Source organism: Echeneis naucrates, chromosome 4, assembly GCF_900963305.1.
Source record: "Echeneis naucrates chromosome 4, fEcheNa1.1, whole genome shotgun sequence".
NCBI classification, from domain to species: Eukaryota; Metazoa; Chordata; class Actinopteri; order Carangiformes; family Echeneidae; genus Echeneis; species Echeneis naucrates.
The window spans coordinates 22928099-22953153 of NC_042514.1; the positions used below are offsets into that span (position 1 = coordinate 22928099).

The window sequence follows — 25055 nt, forward strand, 5'->3', positions numbered from 1 at the left end:
ACGAATGCATTCACTCAGTTGATAACAACGTTAACTTCAAAGGAATGGCACACTGTAGCGTAATACACTACTACTAAGTTTTTTTTTTGGGGGGGGGGGGTGTACCACACTTTCAGCCCCTCCCCCTGGGTGCGCCTGTGTTCCAATGGAAACAGGTGGGATCCCCGCAGTGCTCCAATCACACCCTCCCTCCCAGCATGCAGAGGGGGAGGCGGAGAAGGAGGGAGGGGCATGGCGGCGGAGGAGGGCACGGGGGGTGGGGTCCGGGGCACGGCCAACTTCAACACGCACCACAGGAAAATTAGGGAAACCACATCTGCACCCCCGCCCCCCTCTCCTCCTCTCACCCATCCGCGGCGTGTCTCCAGTGGGCTGTGTGTGTTTTTAAAGCTTCCTGTCGGACCGCAATTCGCTGGAGAAGTGTCCGTCGCTTGGTCATTATCGGGCGGCGTAGTAGCCTGGGACGGTTCGCTGCGATGGAGAACCTACGCTGACCCAGATTTGGAACTGTTTTCTGTTGAATTTGCTTTCTCCTCCTACCCGGTCAGTAAACACAGCTGTGTTGACCGGTTTTTCTGCTTGTGTGGAGATAGTGAACACTGAAAAATGCCCGCAAAAACCAAATACAACCTCGTTGATGATGGACACGATCTGCGGATCCCGCTGCACAACGAGGAAGCGTTCCAGCATGGGATCAACTTCGAAGCAAAGGTGGGTTCACCAGAAACTTCTGAGAGTCGATGCCCCCTCATTCAAACAAAACAAAACAAAACAAAAACTTAATGGCAACTGCCAAGCAAAAACAAAACAAGGAACTAAATGGATAATAAATAAACAAAGTTAATTCCTAGTCCAGAGGTAGAAATTTCGCCGAGTTAATCATTAACCTCAAGTGAACAATTCCAGTGTTTTGTAAAGTTTATCTATATACATAAAAAAAAAAATCACAGAATAAATAAAGTCAAGGAGCATTACAGTTGAATTAATATGTCGCACCTGCCATGTTTCATTTATGACAACAGTACATCGGCAGCCTGGATGTGGCGCGGCCGAGCAGCCGAGTGGAGATCGTGGCTGCGATGAGAAGAATCCGGGTGAGTGGACGCCCGAACCGAATTCCATTTTAAAATCAAGCAATTTGACATATATCCGTTTACCAGCCAATGAGCACAGAAGGTAGAACGAATCCCGAGGTGTCTCTGGATGAAGTGAAGCTCACTGTTATATTCGGCACTCATGTGCACTTCATTCAACGGTAATTCACACTAGGATAGAGTAAATCTACTAACTCGGTTGTCTGACTAAGTTAATTGTGAGTGTATTTAAGTGGAGCATTGCTGTCAGCAAAGCGAACTATTCCCTCTGGAAAATTCGAAAAGTCTAAAAGTCTTAATGTTGTATTGTGGAGTGATTTAATCAGAGGTTGGACCACTTGGTGATCTTGGTGAAGAGTTGTGTGGAAACAAACTACAGCGTCATAACTGAGATTTAGATGTGGTGTGAGTGGCAGGTCTAAAAGCATCTTGGAGTTGAGATGTGCAGATTTTGCACTGTCAAACTCTTTTTCCCTGCTGGGCGGTTTTGCTTTCCCTTGGGCTCCATCAGTGTTTTGAAGTTTCTTTTGAAGCAATGCACTGGAGTGTTAGCTCCCCCTTGGTCCCTCTCTTCTGCTGTGTAAACTGTAAAAAAATATGTGCAGCTTTTTCTGCTACTTAGAGTAGAGTTAATCTTAATAAATATGTCTTCCAGCTTGGCATCAGTTAGTCTAACAACCTAATAATGGGTTGTGCCAGTGATGTAGAAATGTTTAAGAATTTTGCTGATGAACTGGTAACTGTGCTGTATTAAATGAATCATCCCCTCAAGAGCTCACAGAACCTTTTTGGCTTCACAGGCAGCATGTGCATTTCATGACATTTTCAAGATAAATATTACATGCAATACATATAATATCTAAGACAATAAATAGATCACAATGCAGGTTTTAAGGAATGACTGTGCATTTTTCTTTTTTCTTTTTTTTTTAATTTAACTGACAATGAGCTAAAGGCCATCCCACCTGGACACTCGCTCTCAGATACTTTTGGGTGCACTGCACAGTTGCGAAAAAAGGTGCAAAATGTTCTCACTGCCCTTTTCAGAAGAGTGACCTGCTTCTCTAAAGTGGACCTCCCACCGTGCTGCCATGGCAGCAGTTGTCGTTGGCAGGAAACCAGGCTTTGGTTTGGCTCCTTCAGTGTGAAAATGGTTTGACACTGACTTGACAACAAGCCAGTGGCTTGGCTTCCCTAAACTACAGGTATCCAATTTGGAAAGGTGGTCACGCTGGAAAGTGTGGGACTAGTGGAGGATCTTTGCAAACATTTGTTTTGCTTTGGTCTCAAGCTGAAGAAAATTATGACTTGATGATTTGAAAAGCAAAATTAAAACCTTAATGCTTTTAAATAACATGTTTTGGCAGGTATGAGTTGCTGATTGATTCCCATTCAACACTGGGCACAGTTTATGGATTATACTCACACTTTGAATACTCCTTAGGGGAGAAAAGAAACCAAAACCCCCTTTTTAAATGAGGCTAAGAAATGGGCATTCATCAAGTGTGAGGAGACATTTTCTGATCATTACAGACAAAATAAACAATAGATACAAATGGGTTCGCGTTTCCTGCGCAAAATTTGGATGTTTGTTGGTTACTTCTCGACATTGCTCCATTCAGTTACAGTTTTATTGCTTATGGTTTGTTCCCATTTGAGGATTATGTTAAAGCAAATTATGTGAATCAATATCATGGCCTTAAATTAAACAGGATTTGAGCAACAGAGAAAAGAAATTATTATTTGTCCGTAAAAAGGGTTAGGGGTTAGGGTTAGGTTTTGCTGGTTTCAATATGGCAGCATGGTGGCATGTGGTTAGCACTGCTGCCTCACAGAAACACACATCAAAACAGCGAAAGATCATAAACTACCCTTTTCACAAGCAGAAAAACATCAGTTTCTTTTTCCATACATGTTCTCATAATCAGATGACTGGGGAGCCTTTCTACACCCCACTTCACCTACAAGAAGTAGGTTAAGACTTAATTTAATCATGTAGTCTGGAAGAAGCTTAATGTCACCCCAGAAACTCCCACCCTTCAAATGAAGGGTGGGAGTTTCTGGGGAGTTTCAAATGAAGTTGAGCTGAGTTTGCGCTTTTATGTAACTTTTGACACCTGGTGAAGTTTCTGAGAGAAGGTTTTGTAAAATTATGCTCAGTGCAGTGTCTGGTCTTCTCCAAGATTGCTATCAGCACCTTTCTGCAGAGTCAGTCAGAGCCAAGCCGGTTGCGTAGCAACCAGGTTGATGCATGGTGTCATTGTTCATTGTGTGCATGAGTCACCTGTGAGCTGGTAGCTGATTACAACCTGATGACCTGACAAAGCAGGAAATAGGAACATACAGCGAAGCACTGTGCGGGCTGCTACACAATCTGTTTTACATTTTACTATTCTCACATGTATGTAGTCACACGCACACACACAGACATGCACACCTTTTGTTCTACATATTGTTTTTGAATGTTTTTCTTACTGTTTCCTTAAGTGTAAATAAGTGAGGAAACACGCTATAAATAAATGAATTAAGATTAGATTATTGATTAAATCATATGTGGTTTATCTTAAAAATGTCACAATATAGTAAAAAAAGGTAAAATTAGTTAGTTTTTTGTTTCTGTAACTAACAAATTTATTTTGAAGAATAAATGACACTGTAACCTCTCTGGAGATATAGCTCAGTGGCAGAGTGCATGCTTTGCCTACAGAAGCCTTTGTTTCAAACCCCAACCACAAGGCAAAACCAGTGCTAGGTTTGTGCTGGTCCTATGCCTACATAAATGGGGTTGGTTACAACAGGAAGGGCATCTGGTGTAAAAACTGTGGCCAAATCAATCATGCAAATCACAGAGCTGACTTGCTGTGGTGACCCCAAATCAGGAAAAAAACAAGTGTTAAAAAAAATAATAAAAGGTACACTGAATCTTATCTGCAAAATTTTCTTGTCTAAATTCATTTTCGGTTGTAATGCTCAATGGACTAATCGTTTTAAAGCCTTTTTCTTTCATCTATAAAAGTTTTGCAGGCGAAGGATGGAAGTGATCTGATAGCGATTGAAAGAGCTTCGTAGACACCCCAGGTGTCTTCTCTTGCTTTGTTCTCTCTGTCAGCTGGCATCCACTCAGAGGGGAATTTGCTTTACCCTGGAATATAAGGGCCTTTTATAAATTAAATTTATAATTCTTGTCGCTTGGTGAAGTCTGGTAGCAGCTTATCTGGTTAAAAGGAGAAGACCTTTGCAGTGAATTAAAAGGATTTATTTATCATTAATCTTCCTCTGCTGGGTTAACTGACTGTAGATAGATTGAACAGCTTGGGATGAGAAAATTAGATGAGTCTCTGGAGACGTCTGTGGAGACTGGGAAAGCACAGCTGAGCAGGTGGAGTGTGTTGGCGGGTATGATTGTCAATTGCCTCATGCTGCTGGGCTGAATGAGGTGGACCAGGATTCTTTTGTGCGTCCACTGTGCACCTAACACAAATCTTTTTAATGCAAATTAAATGGCAATTAAACAACACAGTGGAGGCTCATTTGTTTTGATTTCATTTAAATTTTTTGCCCCCTATTCAATCTTTGCGTTTAACTAGTTGAGCTCTGGTGTGCAGGAATGTACAGAAGGAGTCTGATCATGCTTTATATCAGTTTAATGATTTGTCATTGGAGAGTGATAACACAAGAAAAGTCTTTGAAGACAGTTTCTCCCCAGGTGAGTGGTAAGCAGGATCTCTGCAGCGTTGACTGACATGTTGGGCTCCTGGGATTGACATCTAACACTTGCCTCTAATGGCTCCAAAGACCTACACCCATCTACCCGCTGGCATATACAACAAGGTTATGTGAAAGTGTCATAATACTGTAAATGTTGACATACTCAACAGCCCATTTTATATTAGTAGCAGGGGTGTTATTTCCATTTTTAATTAATTAATCTGCCAACTGCTTTCTTGAGCAGTTAAGTTTTTCAGAAAATCAATTTGCAAGCACCCGCTTTGTATTTTCTCAATTGACCAATTAGATGCTGAAAAGATAATTTGTTACAATTCTAGTGAATGAATGTGCCCGAACAGTGATTGAATTTATGCATCTTTCTAAAGTGTCCCTCCAGGGATCAATAAAGTATAAAGTATCACATTAGAATGAACAAGATATAATCACTGTGGTGAGGCAGTACTATTACTGTTACTTAAGCTAAGATGAATGACCCAGTAAAGTAATTATATGGTCATTTAGGGCCTTGAGTTTGGGTTAGGGATGGTTGTTTATTTTGGCCTCTCAGATTCTAATTGTGGCAGCTGTAGTGGACCTGCCTGACTTTGATTGATGATAATAAGACACAGGAGCTCTGCATCTGCCCATGGAATTCACTGGTGTTAATGGAAGTTACTTTCACCAGAGCTGTCTTAAATTGAAAGATATCAGACACTCTCCCTCTTCAGTTATGTGCACCTGATGAATGCAGGACTTTTCCTCCTTCACTTTGTGCTAATAATTTGTTTTATTAGTTCTTCTCTGTAGCATCAGTTGCTGTGTAGTTATTAACTACAGCCAGGATTTTGAAAATGACAAGAATTTATTCTTAAAAGTCAGATATTAGATCTTATTTTAAATCATGGAGATTATTTTTTAACCTTGTTAATTATGATCTTTTTAGATAATAAAAATACATTTAATAAGCTTTTAACACCATCATTGGGCATTTCCACCTTGAAATGAACCAATGACCTCATGATTAGTTAAAATGAAGTCTCATTAGCTATGTTTACATGCGCAAAATTTATTCAGGCTGATACTATTTGGATTTGAACTTTACTGTTTACATGGACCCTAAAAAATTGATCTGATCATGATGTTTGTTTACATGTTTGTTTGTTTGCATCTCAGAAGTGCATCAGAATACATGATTTAGACATGCGCAGAATTTTCCAAGCAGAACAAACCCCACTTCGTCTATCATTTTGAAATAGATTTTCTTCAGGCCATACTTTTTGCTTGTGCTTCAACAATTTTGAGTTCTTTTAATAGTTCCAGTAACATATTTGTGTCCGATACAGAACAGTTCTGTTTAACTCCTGCCACAACATATTAATCACAGCAGAGTATTTTTAACAAGTTTAGAATGCATCTGAAAAGGAAAAAATAGGTACTTGTACAGAATGTGGTAATTTTTACTTGAAAAGTCAATTGAAGGTGGTTGCATTCTTCTTAAAAAGACACTGAAAAAAGTTGTCTTTGATAGGGTCAATGTTTATTGTGAAATCCATCCATGTGTCCAAAAACCAAAATGGAATAGAGCCAACTCTAACTTAGCTGCCATTCCCCAAAGTACAAAGGTACAAAGTACTTCTAACCCCAGCAATAGCAGAGTAGCATCTCAGTGTTTTGAAACACATCTGAGTAGCAGATAGGCCTGGCCCCATGGGCCTCTCATGCTTCTCCCTGAACCTGCAACCTGCCTCACAAGTTCTTGTTTTACCAAAATCCAGATTGGAACCAGTGTCTTCGGTGTTCAAATCATCATTTTGGCTTTTGACTAAAGCTGCTCTTTGCCGTTTCCTTTCTGAACTTAAAATTAAGGTACCCTTTACTGATTTGTTCCTTGGATTAGAACCTGCTCACTGATCCCATGTACCCCTGGCAGTGGTACATGCATGCAATTTGTCATGATTTTTCTAAAATATCTCTGAATAACTGGTTCTGATTTTCATGTTAGACTAAAACAGGCAACAACATGATTAGTGAGAATCTTTGTCTAGAGGATGATAATGAAATGAGGCAGCTTGCCAAAAGAAACCCAATGAGTGGTTCAGACTGTTTTTTGTCATTAGGCGTGCATTCTTTGCAGTTCCTTGATATTAGCTATCATTGTGTCCAGCTCAAGCTTATTTATACAACAAGTGTTTTTATTCACATCTCCCATGATAGTGTCTAAATGATCCACATAACAAGAATACAGCTCAGACTGACTAATCAGTAAGCAAGTTGTCACTCACTCATTCATCTTCTAATGCTTATCCTTTTCCCGGTCATGGGAGGTGTTGGAGCCAATCCCAGCCAATGCTCCAGGTGAGGGGTGGGTACACCCTGAACAGGTCGCCAGTCCATTGCCGGGCCAACCCAAAGAGACAGACAGAGACAAATTACCACTCACACGCAGACGTACGGGCAATTTAGAGTCTCCAATCAACCTAAACATGCATGTCTTCAGACTGTGGGGAGTGCCCAGAGGAAACCCATGCAAGCACAGGGAAAACATGCAAACTGAACACAGAAAGGCCATAGACCTGGGGCAGACATCTGTATCAGATGTCAACCCAACCGGTCGAGGCAGATGGCCGCCCCCCCTGAGCCTGGTTCTGCTCGAGGTTTCTGCCTCTTAAAGGAAGTTTTTCCTTGCCACTGTTGCCAAGTGCTTGCTCATCGGGGGATCTGTTGGGTCTCTTTAAATAAATTTATAAAGAGTTTGGTCTAGACCTGCTCTATATGTAAAGTGCCTTGATGTAACTTTGTTATGATTTGGCGCTATACAAATAAATCTGATTTGATTTGATTTGATTTGATTTGATCTATAGCTCTGAGCACCTCCACATCCCTCCATCAGTAGAGCATACTTAATAGAAATATGAAATATACTGTGTGATAATCTCTGCATATTTGCCCTGAGGATGGATATATCATTATTTGTCTTATGTAAGCAAAAGTCTTGTGTCATTGCAATGATAAGGTACATTATGATGAAAGACGTGAGGAAAAACATGGAAAATTTAATGAAGTACTGTCAAATCTTACAACTTAACCTTCAACAATCTAACAAGCAAATTAAGCAAAAAATGTAATAATGAGCCTGGCATGCTCTCTGTCGGTGGGTTGAAAAAAAACAAAACACCTTGCAAAATGCTGTCGATGTAGAAACAGAGGTGTTGTTTTTTTTTTCTTTTCAGAAATCCAGGCTCATTGGGCATTTATAGTGTTAGAAGGAACAGAAGAAAACTAGACAAAAAGGGATTACTTCACCTGTTTGACTTTCATTTGAAAACGACATGAAACAAAAATAAAAGTAAAAAAAAAAGGCTAGATAAATGTTTTAAATGGTCTGTCATTTACCACTTTGTGGAAAGTTCCCGAATGTTAGACCAAACTGAATGTTTTCAGTTGTGGCATATTCACTGCCCTTTGTCTGATTTCTGAGTCATCTCTGCCCCATTCAGAAGTGTGTCTTCTCCAGAAAATTTAAACATGAATTGCGGTGGTTCCATTTACTTCTCGTTATAAACCTCAGAGCAGCAGCATCTGCTGTAAAGCTGAAAAGTTAATTGTTTGACTTTTTTTAGACACCAGTCAGGGGCCAATTGGAAACTCAGCAGTCACTGGCAAATCAACATATTTTGAGGCCTGCTATTCCCGGTCCTGCGCATTACACCATTAAACAATAAAGTCTTTCTTTTAAATAGCAATTCATAACTTAAATTCAGGAAAATGCTAAATATAGGCTTTGTCTGAAGGGAGGCTTACAAATGTATCTGCAGTTTGTCCGCATGGTTGTTGCATACTTTTACTGTTGAAACATCCTTGAAGATGACTTAAGATTTTTGAGTATCTCATTGTGTCCTTCAAGCTCTTTTTCTTTTCTGTCCCTGAGCTCGGAAACATTGTACAGAGCTCCTCTTTTTTGACCCAAGGTCAGAGTTTAAAGGTCAAAAAGTGAGCTAATGACCCATGCAAGGTTCAGTACCCCCTCCCTCCATTTGTTCCTGCTACTTCTCCACTTGTGGTTTTCCTGCACTGGATGTGATTCAATTGATTGGGATCTTTTTGAGGACTATAGGTATTTACCAATTTGTTAGCCACCACTTGCTTGATGTCATGTTATCTGAAAAGTTGTCCCTGCGATTTTCTCTCTGTCCTGGCTGGCTGTTAATTAAGTGCTTGTGAAGCAGGCTCTGAATCGCGTATAAACTGAGTGTTATTTGAAAAGTAGCTAATGCTTAACTAGCTTTATTGTTCACCACATAGTGAGCAGGTTTGTGCTGAACGCTGGCAGATGAAATGCGCACAGGCTGACAGATTGCGAATGAAAGCGGAACATGTCAGGCACTGAAAACGTGTTCACTGTAATTGTTTATGCTCATAGCAAAAGCTGCAGTTATGAACGGCCTAATTAAAAGTGTTCAGTCCCCCAGTTGTGACAACAACTCAAAGGAGAACAATAAAAAAGGGAAGGGAATAAAAAAGGGAAATAAGATGAAACAATTCATGCATGTGTCATGCACATCCAATATAATAATGTGATGATGCATTAGTCAAGTATTAATCTTTGTCAGGGATTTAATGATTCTTACATCAGGTGTCTGCAATGTGACCAGGGTGACCAGAAGTGTTTTATGTTGTTTCGTTTCTTTCTTCCCTTTTCTCCTTCCCTGTTGTCTTTATTGTGCATTATTTTAGGGTTGCACAATTAATCGAATTTTAATCACAATCATGATTTTGGCTTCCCACAATCAAATTTGTGTGATCGAGTGATATTTAAAATGTGCCTATCTAGTGCTACTCAGAGTGATAGAGAAAACTCTCTCTTTAAGCCTTTGGAGCTCTGTAAACCACTGTCTGATCATGTGCCTCAATGAGCCAATCAGAGTTGTTCCCTTCACTGCGAAGCTTAGTTTCTAGATGTGTTACTAGTTGATAATCACACAGGACAGAGTAACAGCAAATGTGGGGAAAGCTCCACAGTAGATAGCAGTCGCTGGTCAGGAGGCGAAAAATCTTAACAAAGAAAACAAAAAAATGTGTAACGTAGCAGAGGGTGAGGCCGAGGGGCTTCTCGGTGACACAAAATAAGAAGAGGTCATATGCAGTTTTCTTTGTTTTATTTATTTTTGTTTATTCTTTAAGGAGAAGCACTGAATTTTGGTGAATAAGAAGACCTATTTTATTTTGATGCACATATTTGTACATTAGCAGGAATGTAGCACCATATGGATGTGAAAGCAGTTATAACGAGCCTGCTGTATGTGACAGCAGCATTTGTTTTGGTTGAAATTTAACAAATAATCGTGATCTCAATATTAATTAAAATAATCATTATCATTTTGGCCATCATGCAGCCCCACGTTATTGCTTTTATCCAGGAAATGTTGCATTCATGATTCAATTTTCAAGACTTTTTTATTGTTATTCCCCATACAGTACAGCCCAAATGTTTGGACACACTTTCCTATTCATTTGAATGAGAAGGTGATCTCAATGCTGTGTTCTGTGTTTGCTCTGGGATCTCCAACCAGCTGAGCCAGCCTAGAATACCCCAAGTTCCTTGCCCTCCATAATCACATGCCTGAAGCACGTCTTAACATGAAGGCACAATGATTCTGGAGGTTTGAGCTCATAGCTCTTTCCCTGTGATGTAAGATCACTAACAAGAGCTCATTAGCTCTTAGCTCTTCCTGTTGTCTGTAATGATTTTTGACACACACAGTGCTAACTTTAATTGCAACTGAAATAGAGAGCCTCTTTTCATTCATTTGCATATATACACACATACTGTATACTATATATATATATATATATATATATATATATATATATATATATACACACACACACACACTCTCACTCACTGTTTCCCCAGTGAAACTCAGGACTATAATTTGACCGCAAAGACATTTTTCTCCTTTTGGGTCTGCTTAAACATTTTCTCTTGCCAATGTGTCTTTGTTCTGTTCCACCCTCAATGTTTTTTATCCCCACCCCCTCTCTTGGTGTCATCCATTGGGGCCTCTCTTCCTGTCCTTTTCTCTGAGTAATCTGTTAAGCCTGTCAACTTGTCCTGCCCTTCATCAGAAGCCTAGTGATACTTTGGCTGATTTACGAGTTCTTTTCTCAGAAACTGCTGGGCCTTTGTGAGCCCCTGCTTTAACTAATGGAGATACCGACTTAATTTTATCTGTCCTTCCTAAAAATTAATGTCTGCTGAAATATATTTCATCTTGGAGAATTTTTAATAACATTTTAATTCTGGAAACATCAAATGAGCCTGACCCTTCTCATTTGCTCCTCGTCTCAGGAGGAATGATTGAGCTTCAGACAATGTTGATAGATGAAAGAAGGAGGTTGAAATTTCCTTTTTCTTTTTTAATTTCAACCTTGTGAGGATATCTAACCGATAAATGACAGCAAATCTCATAACTCTATAGGATATTTTATCTCTTAAATAATTTTAGAGGGGCTTTTGAATCAGTGTATGAAATATACACTGTGTATTTGCTGTTGGTTTAGTTGGGGAATTAATCCTGATCCAGGGAGTTTGAGTGTTTATGTACTATGCAGATATCCTCCTGTTTGAGGAGGGCACACACCTCCCTCTGCAGCTTCCAAGCTGCAAATGACAAATTAGGCAATCGGCCTCAAATTGAGCCGTCAGCAGAATTAACTGCATTTCAATTACATCTTAACTTCCTTTGATCCCTCTGTTCAGTTTTTTCATGGGCTTGTATTTCTCATATCCTGCTGTTCACATCCCACTTGCTCATCTTCTTCCTCCAACATGATAATTTCATGTAATAGCAAGCAGAAGCTGCAAGCTCCTCTCCCAGTGTTTCGCTTGCACCCTTTAACCTGCCCTGTATACAACATTGCACACAGCAACACCCGCCACCTTAAATTTCAGCAACAAATTGGTGAAATTAGTCCAGCTCGTGCCCTGAGAACGAGCACATTAAAGTGCTGAGTAGGTAAAAACTTTGAAATGGTTGCCCTCGAGCGTTAATATGCGAAGACGCTAACCTAACCCTTTAAGAAGTGGAGGAAAGAGGAAAGCCTGTTCAGTGTCCATTTGCTGTCAAATGTAAATGTAACATCAGTCCATTAGATATTAGATATTACTTGAGGGTTCATTTACTTCAATCTTTTTTTTCAATCTTTTGTAATTTTTCACAGAGAGTAGGTAGGAGGTTCTTACAGGTAATAGTAACAGGAATTTGTCAGCAGAGATGTTTTTAACTGCATGGAACAGAAAACATTATCTTGACTTCAAGAGCAAACAAAATAGACCATAGAGCTGCTTTTGCAGAAATTCAGCACAGACCAGCTGTCTTAAGTGTGCAGGCAACCCAATGATTGATCAGAATCTTTGCCTAGCTAAGATTTCAAACCTCTTCATTCGAGCCTTTATTTCAATATGGATGGATCAATATATAACTTTTCAAGATTGAACCAAAAGATACAAATCACAAAAATCAAATCAGATTTATTTATATAGTGCCAAATCATAACAAAGATGCATCCTGGCTCTTTACATGTAGAGCAGGTCTAGACCAAACTCTTTATAAATTTGTTTAAAGAGACCCAACAGATCCCCCGATGAGCAAGCACTTGTAAGAACTTCCTTTAAGAGGCAGAAACTTCGGGAAGAACCAGGCTCGGTAGGGGGGGGGCGTCTGCCTTGACTGGTTGGGGAGAGAGAGAGAGAGGGAGACATGTCCACCCTGTTGCCTCAGAGCAGCAGTGTTATTGGTTTGACCCCATTCCTGAGGCTGTCTTATGCAGAGTTTGTACTACAGCTTCCTCCCACACAAAGACATAAGACAGGATATTTAGAGACTCTAAATTGCCAGCATTCCTGAGTGTGACTGGTTTTAAGTCCCTTGTACAACTTGAATGTCAACTGGGATTAACTTCAGGCCATCGAGAAACTTCCATGGATAAATAGTTAGATGATAGATGTTTGGACATTTTTAATTTTTTCATTCATCTTGAACCACTTATTCATTTCCAGGTCATGGGGGGTGGAGGAGCCAATCCCAGCTCACACTGGGCAAGGGCAGGGTACACCCTGGACAAGTCACCAGTCCATCACAGGACCAACACACAGAGACAGACAAAGATGAACAACATCACAGAAAAGCCCCAGACCTGGGAGCCGAACCTGCCAACTTCTTATTGTGAGGCACCAGCGCTAACCACTATGCTGCCGTGCTGCTGGAGGGATATTTTTTTATCATCATATTTGGGCTGGGCTGGGCTGTTTGCTGATTGAAAAGCTACCCAGGTCCAGTGTGACAAGGTCATTAAAGATTTATTTGTACAATACCAGTGTCACCCACCAGTACCCAAGTGAAACACTGAATAGAAATACACTTCAGTCAGTCACTACATTTACATGACACCTAAAAAAAAAAACAAATTATTGCGTTACTCCGACTAAAACTGGACTTTTGAAGTACATGTAAACATGTTAGCTTGACTGAAATTGAATTTATAAGAGTTGGTCTAACACACCCAGATAATGCGATGGAAAGTCAATCTACTGCTGCATGTATAAAGACAGTTGGACTGGATGGTGATCTGTGCATGTGCTTAAGATTTGTGCCAAGCTATGACCCGGAAGTCGAACGGCATTTAAAACGTAAATGTAAATGTAGGAGGTCAGACAAAAGAAGCCGGCTAACTGCTAACGCGTTGAACATAGCAAAGTCTGCAGGAAAAGCTCACTTTAGACGCATACAAACCCGCTAACTTGCTAGCTCACTGGTCTTTTTTTCTTTCCACCTCTATTGTGGTCTGTGACATCATGGGTCAATCGGTAGTGGCCCATTATCCACAAGCTGAAAGAGTGTATCACCACCTATTGTAGTGGAGGCAACATGATTTCAATTAGTAAATTGATTCCTTTCCCGTGCATGTATATAGGGACAAGGGGACAGAAGTCCGATGAGATGGCTTTATCGAGCTATAACCATAGCTCAACTTAACTGTGCATGTAAACGTACTGTGTTACGTAGAGTTTCACAATGTTGAATGTTGACTGACTTACCCTCATCTCCTTTGTTACACTTCCCATCTCGATTTTCAGTCCCTTTACTTTATCTGCTCTGTCTCCTCTTTTAACCATAATCCCTCCACTTCCTCGCTCTTTTCATCTTCCTCTTCATTTTCTATGCTCCCCTTCCCCCTTTACTCCTCTTTGTATTTTTCCCCATCCTCTTCATTCTTCTCTAGTCCTTCCTCCCTCTTCATTCCTCCATTATGTGCCCCAGCCAACCCTTCTCCTTCCCCCTCAGTGTAGTTTCAATCATTGGTGGACAGTCTACTGTTGCTGCATACCACCTGCATGCTTAGTATGATTTTCATAGCTCAGCTCTCAGGCAGAGCGACTCTTCCCCCTCATTTACACAGAGACTGTTCGTGTAGTCCATCTTAACCTAAGGTACAGTCATTACTTAATTGACGCCTAAAAGCAATGGCTGACCCAAACTGGAGAGTAATGATAATTTGGGTTTAACATTAATGAATTTACTTGAACAAGTCACTGGAACATTTTCACAGCAGTCCAGAATCCAGAGATGTTTGTGCAGCATTACTGTAAACCAGTTGTTATTTAATCTCAAGAGAGCAGTCACAGGAGCTGCAATTTTCTGTGTAAAGGTATCATGTGTCACCATTTTTGTGATGCTACAGATCATATTCTCCAGACATGAAGAAATGCTAATTTGGTAAAAGACCCCCCCAAAAAATGTATCATCAGTATATTTCACTCACTCATTTTCTTCTTTTATCCCTTATTAGGGGATCCTAGTAAGTAGAGACAAGTTTGAGATCTCTGGTCTCGATGTATAACCACTCTGTGAAGGCTCTCGTCCAAATTGCATTACATTAACCTAGTTGAATAACATTCATTCATTCATTCATCTTCTACCTCTTATCTGTTTCTTATCACGGGGGGTGGTAGAGCCAATCCCAGCTCACATAGGGTGAGGGCGGGGTACACCCTGGACAGGTCGCCAGTCCATCGCAGGCCCAACATACAGAGACAGACAGATGAACAACCACTCACATTCATATTCAGAACTAAGGACAATTTAGAGTCACCAGTTAGCCTGAACATGCATGTCTTTGGATGGTAGGAGGAAACCCATACAGGGACGGGGAGAACATCTCCACACAGAATGGCCCCAGGCCGGGAACCGAATCCACAACCTTATTGTGGGGCGCTGCTGCCGTGCTACCCTTAACATATTTCAGTGAAATGGTCAAAGTAATTGCTAAATAATTTTTTTGTGCATAAAGCAGCCCTAGTTCACTAACTATAATGGAAAAAAATAGAAATGAACAAATACCTGTATACCTTTTTACATCAACATAGACCGTAGGCAAAACAAACAAACAAACAAAAAAAAAAACAATAATCAAAAAATAAGAGTACAATACAGTTCCAACAATGAAGCTTTATTTGCACTAAATGTACTGGTTTAAACACGAGGGCATTTATTATTAGTATTTACCATTTTCACATATGTATAATGATACTTGCTAAATGTAGCGGGTAAGACCTAAAATGAGCTAAAATGTTGAAAATGTTGTGATGTCCAGTGATGATATGTGATCAATATATCCATCGTTATCTTGCATGCTTAGAAAGACAGTTTTCAGTCACTATTCATAGATAAATGCATGTTCATCCTGTAAAAACTCACAGGTGTGGACATGAAACCACACACTCAGGTGCACAGCGCTGAATTATAATGTTTTGGAGTCATCTGCTGACCTTAGAGCTGCCCTGATCTATCAGCCCTGGAGCCTCCATATTATCTGCAACCATCCCTCTTCCTATCTGCTCTCTGTAGCTGCATCACAATCCTAGTCTTGGTCCTCCTGTCCTTTTCTGCCTCTCTCTGCTGTATCTTAATGCTGTTAGTAGCCTCATTGAAACACCTCTCCTGACCCCTCTGCCTTCTGCTTTGGCTTTGCTCCTGTAGTACTTTGCATTTCCTATTGTCAGTTTCAAGTTTGAGAAATACTGATCCCCATATCCATTAAGGCTTTTAAAATGTCCATTGTGCCAGAGGCTTTTCTACATGATTGGAAATACAATTGTTGTTTGACAACCAATTCTAAACTAGTGTTTCAAACCATCATCTCCATCATGCATCTGTGGCACAAAGCTAATATTAAATGCTCTCCTGCTCCCTTGAATTCTTCACTGGCTCTGTTTCTGCATTTCCTCCTCCAGCTGAAACTGCCACCACGCAGGCTGCAATATTTTCAATGGACAAAAAATATCAAATTGGACAAGCTGAGCAGCACATCGAAGCTCATCCACTTATTGCTTTAAATGATTTTCCTGCCTTTAAGATTAGCAAAAATGAAAGAGAGTTGAGGAAAGTGGACGATAGAGAGGTTATGGAGGTTGTTAGCTGTTCAGCAAGAGAGTGGCTCTGTGTACTTGTGCCTGCCTGTGTGTGTGCGCTGCAAGCATAAAAAGAAGTTGCCCTTCAGTATGGTTATGATGAAACCTTTTCTCCTCTTCAGACATTTTCATTAAAGCTGCAGGCTGCTTCTGTCAGGCCTGCTTTATTCACAGGCACCATATTGATAAACTCCTCATCAGGAAGCCCCTCAACCCACAAACAACTCTCTTTTCCTGAATTACTTTTCTCTGTCGTTTGTCTGGCTTGTTTTATCTTTCTCTGTTTCCATCTCTCTCTGTTGCTCAACCCAAACTTGGAACAGTTAACGCAATTTAATTGGCCACAGCAACTGACAGAAGACCTACAATGATATGAACAAAAACACAATTTTCGGTTTTTGTATATTGAGATTATTATACCTCTATTAAAAAATGTTGTAATAAAAATTAGAGGTAATCATACAGTCACTGCATCTCACATGTAACTTACCGCTACGGCTACTGTTACTGTTAAGATTAGTGTGTTTGCACATCAGGAGGAATCTTTCTAAGCGATTCCAACCTATGATATTTATCAGTTCTTTTATAGGTTCTGTCAAGCTCCAATATTGTGTTATATAGCTGTCAGACCTTTTATAACTTTGTGATGTCACAACAAAGCAGTCATGGCCCTTGGCCCTGGCCCCAAGCCTTGTCCACCAGGACACACCATTCACCCTTGCAGGGTTTGGTTTCTTTGAGTGTTGAACTGAAATCTGCTGTACTTTTAATTCATTCATTCATCTTCATAATTTCTCCTGATTGGCTCGCCAAGTTTTTGCTATCAGAACTCCAGAGAGAAGCTTGAGAGATGTGATATAAAAATGAAAAACTGACACTGATATGGTTTTTACAAATATATCTTCTTATGGATGCCAGCACTTGACATAAAACACAATAGGACCTTTTAATGAATCCTGACGATAAAACAAACAACTTCACCCAAGTATCTGTTTCCCTTTAATTTGTCAAAGAAAAAAAAATCACATGAACCCTTGCTGGTATTTTTGGTATTTTTGCAATTTTTGACACTCTGTCAGTCAAACTATAAATCAGTTTAGTCAAGAAACAGTGATCCGCTGAATATAGAAAATATTCAGACCTAGCTCCATTGCAGAGAGGGGTGGTTTGGTGTAATTCTGTTGGCCCTTCTCACTTACCTCTGTAACACTGTTTTCCTGCTGATGATGTAACACAGAGGCCATCTATCACCATCACGTCATCAATCACCTCCCTGGTGCTACAGGTAGAAGAGCTGGAAAACAGAAAGCAAGGAAGCAAGAAACTCAGGTATTCACTTCTGATGTGACCTGACTGAAACAGTCTGCACGGGAGATTGTCTGGTATTTTTATGTATTATTCCTGCAGCCTCCTTACATTAACTGGTCCTGTTGGTTGCTTATAGCTAAGTGGGTTGGGGTGTTCGAGGCTCTGCAAAGGATTTCTCAGATTTTCTAATATCAATTCCATCGGGTATAAATCATCTGAAACTTCCAGTTACTCTGACTTCTTCCATGAACCCAGTAGTTAACATTTGAATTATGTATCTCTGTTTTTGTTTGTACACCATGACTCATGCTGGATCTTGAACTCTAGTTATAGCTTTATCTTCACCGTGGTGGTTCAGTCTGTCCTGTCCATCAAATACCTCTACTCATTGTGCCACATACATTTTTTTACTGCCACTTCACCTAGTCTTTTGGAGAATCACTCAGAGTTTTAGCTTAATCATTAAAAGTGACATGTGTGATGCGTGTGGCAGCCCAAGACTTAAATTAGCATTTCAGATATGCATGGAGTAAATGTATTGGCCTTCCTCTTCAGTGCCTGTTTGCTCAGGGATGAGCATTGAGCTACAGAGACTAGGAGCTGTCAGGGACTCTGCTAGAAGTGATAGATACAGGAACCTGTTATGCTGGTAGCAATACAGGTACAGTCTGTCAGTGCTGCCATCTTTTCACTGTGTCACATTTGGCTCATTTGAGTCAAAATTTTCGCCTTTCTAATATGAGGTGGGTGACATATTGTTGCTGTTTCAGAGAAATAACTGCAGAGTTGTAACTGCAACCAGCAATTGGTGAGTCAGAGTAATGTGTTTTCCAAATGTTAAAATAAACCACTCAACTAAGGAAAAGGGTTTTTTGGAGTGTGCCAAAACCTCATCTGGTGGGCCACTTGATTAAATTCCATGTAGTGCAAACACTGTGATCAAATTCATCAATTGGAACGTGTGGGAGATTTATATTAGGGCTGCTACTAACCATTACTTTAGTATTCAAGTAATGTAGCGATTATTTACTTCGATTAATCGAGTAATCGAGATAAAACATGTTTTTGTTGGTTTTTTTTTTGAAAATGAAGACATTTTTCAAGATTTTGTAAAAGCATTTATTTTCACTGCACAACCAGCAACACTGTAAAAGCTTTTCACATGAGCTTGGGCTGCTTGCTGTGGTGAGGTGGGGCCATTCAGAGATAGGTTTCCATACTGGTTTGGGATCTTCCAAAAAGAGAAATTTTATTAGTCCAACTTTGTATATTATGACATTTTTCAACATATAATCAAGAGTGTTTTATTTACTTGCAAAAAAGTGCTAGCCGCTAAGTTTGACTTACATCACCTCCGTGGATTCTTTTGCACTCAGAAAATATGCCGGGTGCTTTCTTGTGAGGTGCTGCATCATTGGTGCTGTTGTGAAATGCGAGCTCCGTGTGGCAGTGCAAACATCTAACTTTGCTCTCTTTTTTTAATCTGAAATGGTCCCATACTTTAGAGAGTTTCGGTCTTTTTCTTTGTCCATCTTGTTCCATCTTTCCGTCGTTGTCCGCCCGTTCTTTGTTTGAGGGTTTCGACATTTTCGCCACCTAAGACTGCATGCTGCCTGGACATGTCCTGTTGATTACGCGCTGTGCGCTGAAGTTAAAGTGCAGTGGCCATACGGAAATTCAGCGGCCGCATGGAAACATGCTCCACACATAGTTCCGGGTTAAATAAACGAATCATGGCAGACTAAATGTAATCGATGCATTTTTCAAATCGCATTCTAATCAATTTATTCGATTAATCGGTTCAGCCATAATTTATATAGTCCAACATTTGCTGTTTCACTTTTCTTATTAATGAGGAAAAGGTGATTTTCTGCAGACAAGGAAAAGCCCTTTATCCATCTACCTGCACAAAAACATGTCTGTTGACCAAGAACTAAGCAATGATTAATGGATCACCCTCATTAGTATCTTCACAACCACTTGTATTTTGCTTTTTAGTTGGCGTAGGTAGTCAGCATTCGTTTTCATTTTAATTTGAATTAGTTAAACTAAATTTTCAGCTCTTAGAGAGTCCTCCTTTTTGTTATATACTGTTTTTAATTTGAACAGCACCCACCGACTCTCTTCCTTGGTTTATTCCAAGTCATCATTAGCCATTATTCAAAAATGTAAATAACAATAAAGTGCTTTACCTTCAACAACTGTTTACTTTGTCTTACTTCTTTTTTCCCTTGTGGGTTTGGTTGTAACAAAACTACACAGTCCCACTTAAATCTGAGACTCAAATGCTGTTTATATTCCTTGTTTTTTTAATTTCACTCAGTGTCCTGTCTCTGATTATCCTAACCCTACTTGGGTGAATATTCCTTTCACATTGTCCACCTTTTCTGCTTCACTGCAGAGCATTGCCTTCAGCTATCCTCAAGTGAGGTCAAGAGGTCAGCTTCACTTCCTGTTAACGAGCTCCTGCAATGTCTGGAGCTGAAGTCTTCGGAATCAATAACAAACCTCATTCTGCATGGTGCTATTCATTTTCAGCAGATTTGGAAATGTTTAATTAATCCTGCTATTGTTCTATACTCAGTGTTCACTCAAATCACTAGTGGAAAACGAAAAAGTTAGAAATTATTTGCAAGTTACGTAGAAGCTAGACAAACATGGTACATGGAAAAAATAGTCTTTTCAAATATTTCAAATGAGTGTTAAAGACAAATGAGCTTCTGGACCTGATGCAGGCAGTTTGAAATTTGAGACTCTTTGTTGTGCACCAAGTTATGCAGTTTGAAGAATAAATCCAGCCACTCACACACCACAGGGTTTTCATAAAATAAACTCTGAGTGGAAATCATTTCCTGGGTCCACTCTTACTTCCAGCTCAGAGCTGTCACAAAAATTCCCCTTAAGAAGCAGCGTGATGAAATTTCACCAGGCTTTTCTTTTTTTCTTCCCCCTCTGCTTTCTGCCATTGAACCAGAATAAGTTTGGGGGCAGCTTCTGACCTTGGCTGTGTTTGGTTAATTTCAGCAAAGCTTGCTGAACTGTGTCTATAGAATAGAGCCAGCTGCTGTGTTGATAAGGCAGCATCAGAGAGCAGGCATTGCAGTGGGCATGATTCACATGCATGATGCATAATTCACTCAACCACATGGCTGCAGTGGTTGTGCTCAGTGTCTGACTTGCCTTTACTTGATTTTTTTGTGAAAAATAAACCCAGGTACAGTGCTGATCATGACTACACAGCTCTTACTGAAAACAAAGAAAAATAAAACAAGCAGCCGGAGAGAGACTGTAATGAGGGCAAGAAGAACCTGTAAATGGCCAAGCATGTAAACTGCAGAATATTTTTTGCTGCTTGCAGGGTTTTTTGTTGTTAATGTACCTCTAATAACAGCACAAGAGCCAGAGTGATCGAGGGCTGGAGTGTGGTGGAGAAATAAGCAGCATCAACCAATGGGTTTCCTTGTTTTCAGAGCTTTGTTTTCTTTTTCTTCTTTAATTATGGCAACGAACAACTGTCCACCAACAGTTGGCAGAATGTAGCAGCAGCAGATCCCAACAGAGGTTCCCAGTCTGACTCCTTCCCTCACCATCCTGCCACCCTCAGACATCTAACACCTGGATCCTACCATTACACTGTGAAGGGCCCCCCAGACACTAAATCACCTCTCTGAAAATGCATGCTGCCATTTACATTTTAAGGTTCCACTTTAAACAATCTAAAAATACTGATCTAATACAAGATAACCAAAAAAAAAAGAAGGAAAACTTAAACTCTCCACCCCCCATTCTCTCACCTCTACCTGCTGTCCACCTTAGTACAGCCTAACCAGGTAATCACAGACTGCTGTCACCCTGTGGGTGCATTCTCACCCCAACCATGTGGTGAGACAAGACGTCAGCCACCGTGTTCTGCTTTCCAGATGGAGAACCGATTGTTTGTCTCTTTTTTTCCTTGTGTGTTGGTCCTGCGATGGACTGGCGACCAGTCCAGGGTGTACCCCGCCCCTCGCCCGATGTGTGCTGGGATTGGCTCCAGCAGCCCCGCGATACTGATAAAGTGGATGAAGCTGAGTGAGTGATAACTCAAGTAAGCCTAAAACAGTTTTTCTATGATTTTATTTGTTAAGAGAAAAACACTATCCAAACCTACATGATCCTGTGTGAAAAAGTAATTGCCCCCCTTGTTAAATGATGAAGTAACTGTGATAATCACATTATTGTGGAAAGCTGAGTTCTATTTCATAGCCACACCCAGGCCTGATTGCTGCCAGAGCTTTCAAATAAAGAGATCACTTAAATAGAACCTGTCTGACAAGGTGAAGTAGGCCATATTGAACACAAGACATCATGCCGCGATCCAAAGAAATGCAGGAACAGCTAAAAAGAAAAGTAATGGACATGTCTCAGTCTGGAAAAGATTACAAAGCCATTTCTAAATCTTTGGGACTCCAGCGAACCATGGTAAGAGCCATTATCCACAAAAATGAGAAAGCGTGGTACAGTGGTGAACCTTAGTAGGAGTGGCCGGCCTACAAAAATTACCCCAAGAGCACAGCAATGACTGATCCAAGAGGTCACAAAATAACCCAGAACAACATCTAAACAACTGCATGCCTCACTTGCCTCAGTAAAGGTCAGTGTTCATGACTCAACCATAAGAAAGAGACTAGGCAAAAATGGCATGCATGGCTGAGTTCCAAGGCGATAGCCACTGCTAACAAAAAAGAAGATAAAGGCTCGTCTCACTTTTGCCAAAAAACATCTTGATGACCCCCAAAGCTTTTGGGAAAATATTGAAGTTGAACTTTTTGGAAGGAGTGCATCCCATTATATCTGGCATATGCACACAGCATTTGATAAAAAAGAACATCATGCCAACAGTGAAACATGGTGGTGGTAGTGTCATGGTAGAGAGCATGAACTCTGCTCTCTACCAACACATCCTGAAAGAGAATGTCTGGCCATCAGTTCTAGACCTCAAGCTGAAGCGCATTTGGGTTCTGTAGCAGGACGATGATCTAAAGCACACCCGCAAGTCCTCTTCTGAATGGCTTAAAAAAACAAAATGAGGGTTTTGGAGTGGCCTAGTCAAAGTCCAGACCTGAACCCAATTGAGATGCTGTGGCATGACGGCAGTTCATGCTCAGAAACCCTCCAATGTAGCTGATTTAAAAGAATTCTGCAGAGAAGAGTGGACCAAAATTTCAGTTATTGCAAGATATCGCAAACGCTTGACTGCAGTTGCTGTTGCTAAGATATGTGTAAACAGCTATTAGGTTTCGGGGGCAATTACTTTTTCACATGGGCCATGTAGGTTCGGATGGCTTTTTTTCCCTTAATAAATAAAATCAGCACCTAAAACTGCATTTTGTGTTTACTTGTGAGTTATCTTATAAACTTATATTTAAATTAGCTTGATCTGAAATGGCTAAGAGTGACAAAGGTGCAAAATTTTCTCTTCCTCGTCAAAGAGCTCCTCAATGGGTGTTAATTTCATTTTCTTGTTAGGAGGACTCTGAGTGTGAAATGGAGAACAAATCCTCATTTAAATCATTCAAAGATGACCAGTGTAAGACACTATACCCAAGAAAATGAAAATCTTCACAACGTCCTCACCTCCACGTTCTCTTCCCCCTGATCAGCCACACTGATGTCCTCCTCCTGGCCCTGAGTAGTCTCAGGCTCACCGTCTTTACAGTTGAGCCCAAATGGCAGCTAAAAACTACCAATAATGCATCTTTACAGGCAGCCAGTAATTCACAGTTTACATTCACATTGTAGATGGCCAATGTGTTAAGCTGGTGCTGTGACTCTTCTGGACCTGCCATCTTCACTGCAGCATCCTTCAGCTGGTCCAAGGCTGCATTGTTGTCCACTTTCGTCTTAAATCTAGGATCCATTATAGTGGCTTCCTCCAGAAATGCTGCTATCTTACCATCCTACAGCACCCGGCATGAGACAAATGTGCAGTGGTGTTGTAAAGTATTCCGTTTCAGACTCATTTACAAGATTCCAAATTGTATTTCATTTGATCCATTTTAAGACTATAAGACAGCAATGTGGAAAAAGTTGCCTAAATAAAAAAGGAAAAGAAAAAAAAAAAGAAAAACACCTGACAGCTAATACACAGGTTGCTGTAGATGCATAATTAATACCTGATAGCGCCTGGACAGGTCACTCCATATCTTGCCCTTTATGGAGGCAGCAAAGTTTGAGTTGTCATCAGTGTTATGAAGTCCAGCCTCTTCAAGATTGGAAGAATTTGCCCACGTTTTCTCGCTCGATACAGCCAGGTTGCTTGTGTAGAGGATTCACATAAGCTTGATGAACTCGTTTGCTTTCTTTATGTCATCATTGCTCATTCTCTTCAAGCCAACCAAAAATACAGTATGTACTATTAAATGCTGTAAAAAAAGTTGACTTAATTTTATTAAATGAATTTTATCAAAAGATTATTATTCAACTATTATTCAGTTATTTCGTTAAATTATTCATTATTTCATTGAAAGATTGCTATTTATTTTATCAAAAGATTATTTTAATACTTTACTCACTTGTCCTTATGCCCCTTCCTAACTTTTGAGTCAAAAGCATTGCTTGAATGGCTGGGTATTGCTCCACGAAGCTTTCAATTATCAAATCTTTGGAGTTCCAGCAAGTTTTGACATCAAGAACTAGCTAGAGGCTGTCAGGCTATAACACACACACACACACACACACACACACACACACACACACACACACACACACTTTTCTTTCATGATGGCATTGGTCAAGCTGCTCTTTCTCATCCTAACAATGATCAATCGTATCTTTGCTTCCCATTTGCTCACTGACAGAACTGCTCACTGTAGACCTTTTGTGCTCCAAGGTTTAATGTGTGTACGAAGCATCCAAGTTTTTTTTGGCCTTTTCACTGCCATGTCCATATTGGAGGCATTGTCCACAATGACTCCAACAATACACTTCAAGTACAAATTCTTTTACAAAATTCTTTTAGGATGGACTTTTTGATGGTGACTGTCTTCATACACATAATGTAAGGTGACAGTGACATAACTACTGTATTATCTCAACTTAACCACAACAATCTAATATTAAAACAATTACATGTATTCAGAAATGGTGGAGAATGCATGGGCATCTTTCACAAAAAATTTGGCCACAGCACGATGACACTCTTCAACTTTTTCAGAAGCCATCCTCCCAGCTTTTGCCACTGTGAAGGGAATTACCTTCTGGCTTTTGCTGGCTTTTTCTTGGCTGTGTCCTCTCCTGATAGAAAAACATTGTGACACTTAACGTTTATATTCATGAACAACTGATTTAGAGCCAACTTCGTAATGTATAAATCAATTCTACCAATTAGACAGGCACCTAAAGTGCTTTTCAAAACGTCTTAAACAGACACATTTCAGTTTGCATAGTACCGTTAGTTGCATCGAGACGTTGTGCCATTGCTAATCTAGTAATCA

The 25055-nt window shown here is 40.2% G+C and overlaps 1 protein-coding gene across 5 annotated transcripts in view; it reads left to right on the forward strand.

Moving 5' to 3' along the window:
- Window positions 1–274: 274 nt before the first annotated feature.
- Window positions 275–25055, forward strand: part of nos1apa (nitric oxide synthase 1 (neuronal) adaptor protein a) — a 163882-nt gene continuing 139101 nt past the window's right edge. For all 5 annotated transcript variants that reach the window (XM_029499236.1, XM_029499240.1, XM_029499238.1 and 2 more), the window contains exons 1-2: window positions 275–711; window positions 1023–1094. In XM_029499236.1, the coding sequence (XP_029355096.1) occupies window positions 607–711; window positions 1023–1094 (177 nt within the window). In that variant the 5' untranslated portion in view covers window positions 275–606. The remainder of the gene's footprint in view (window positions 712–1022; window positions 1095–25055) is intronic.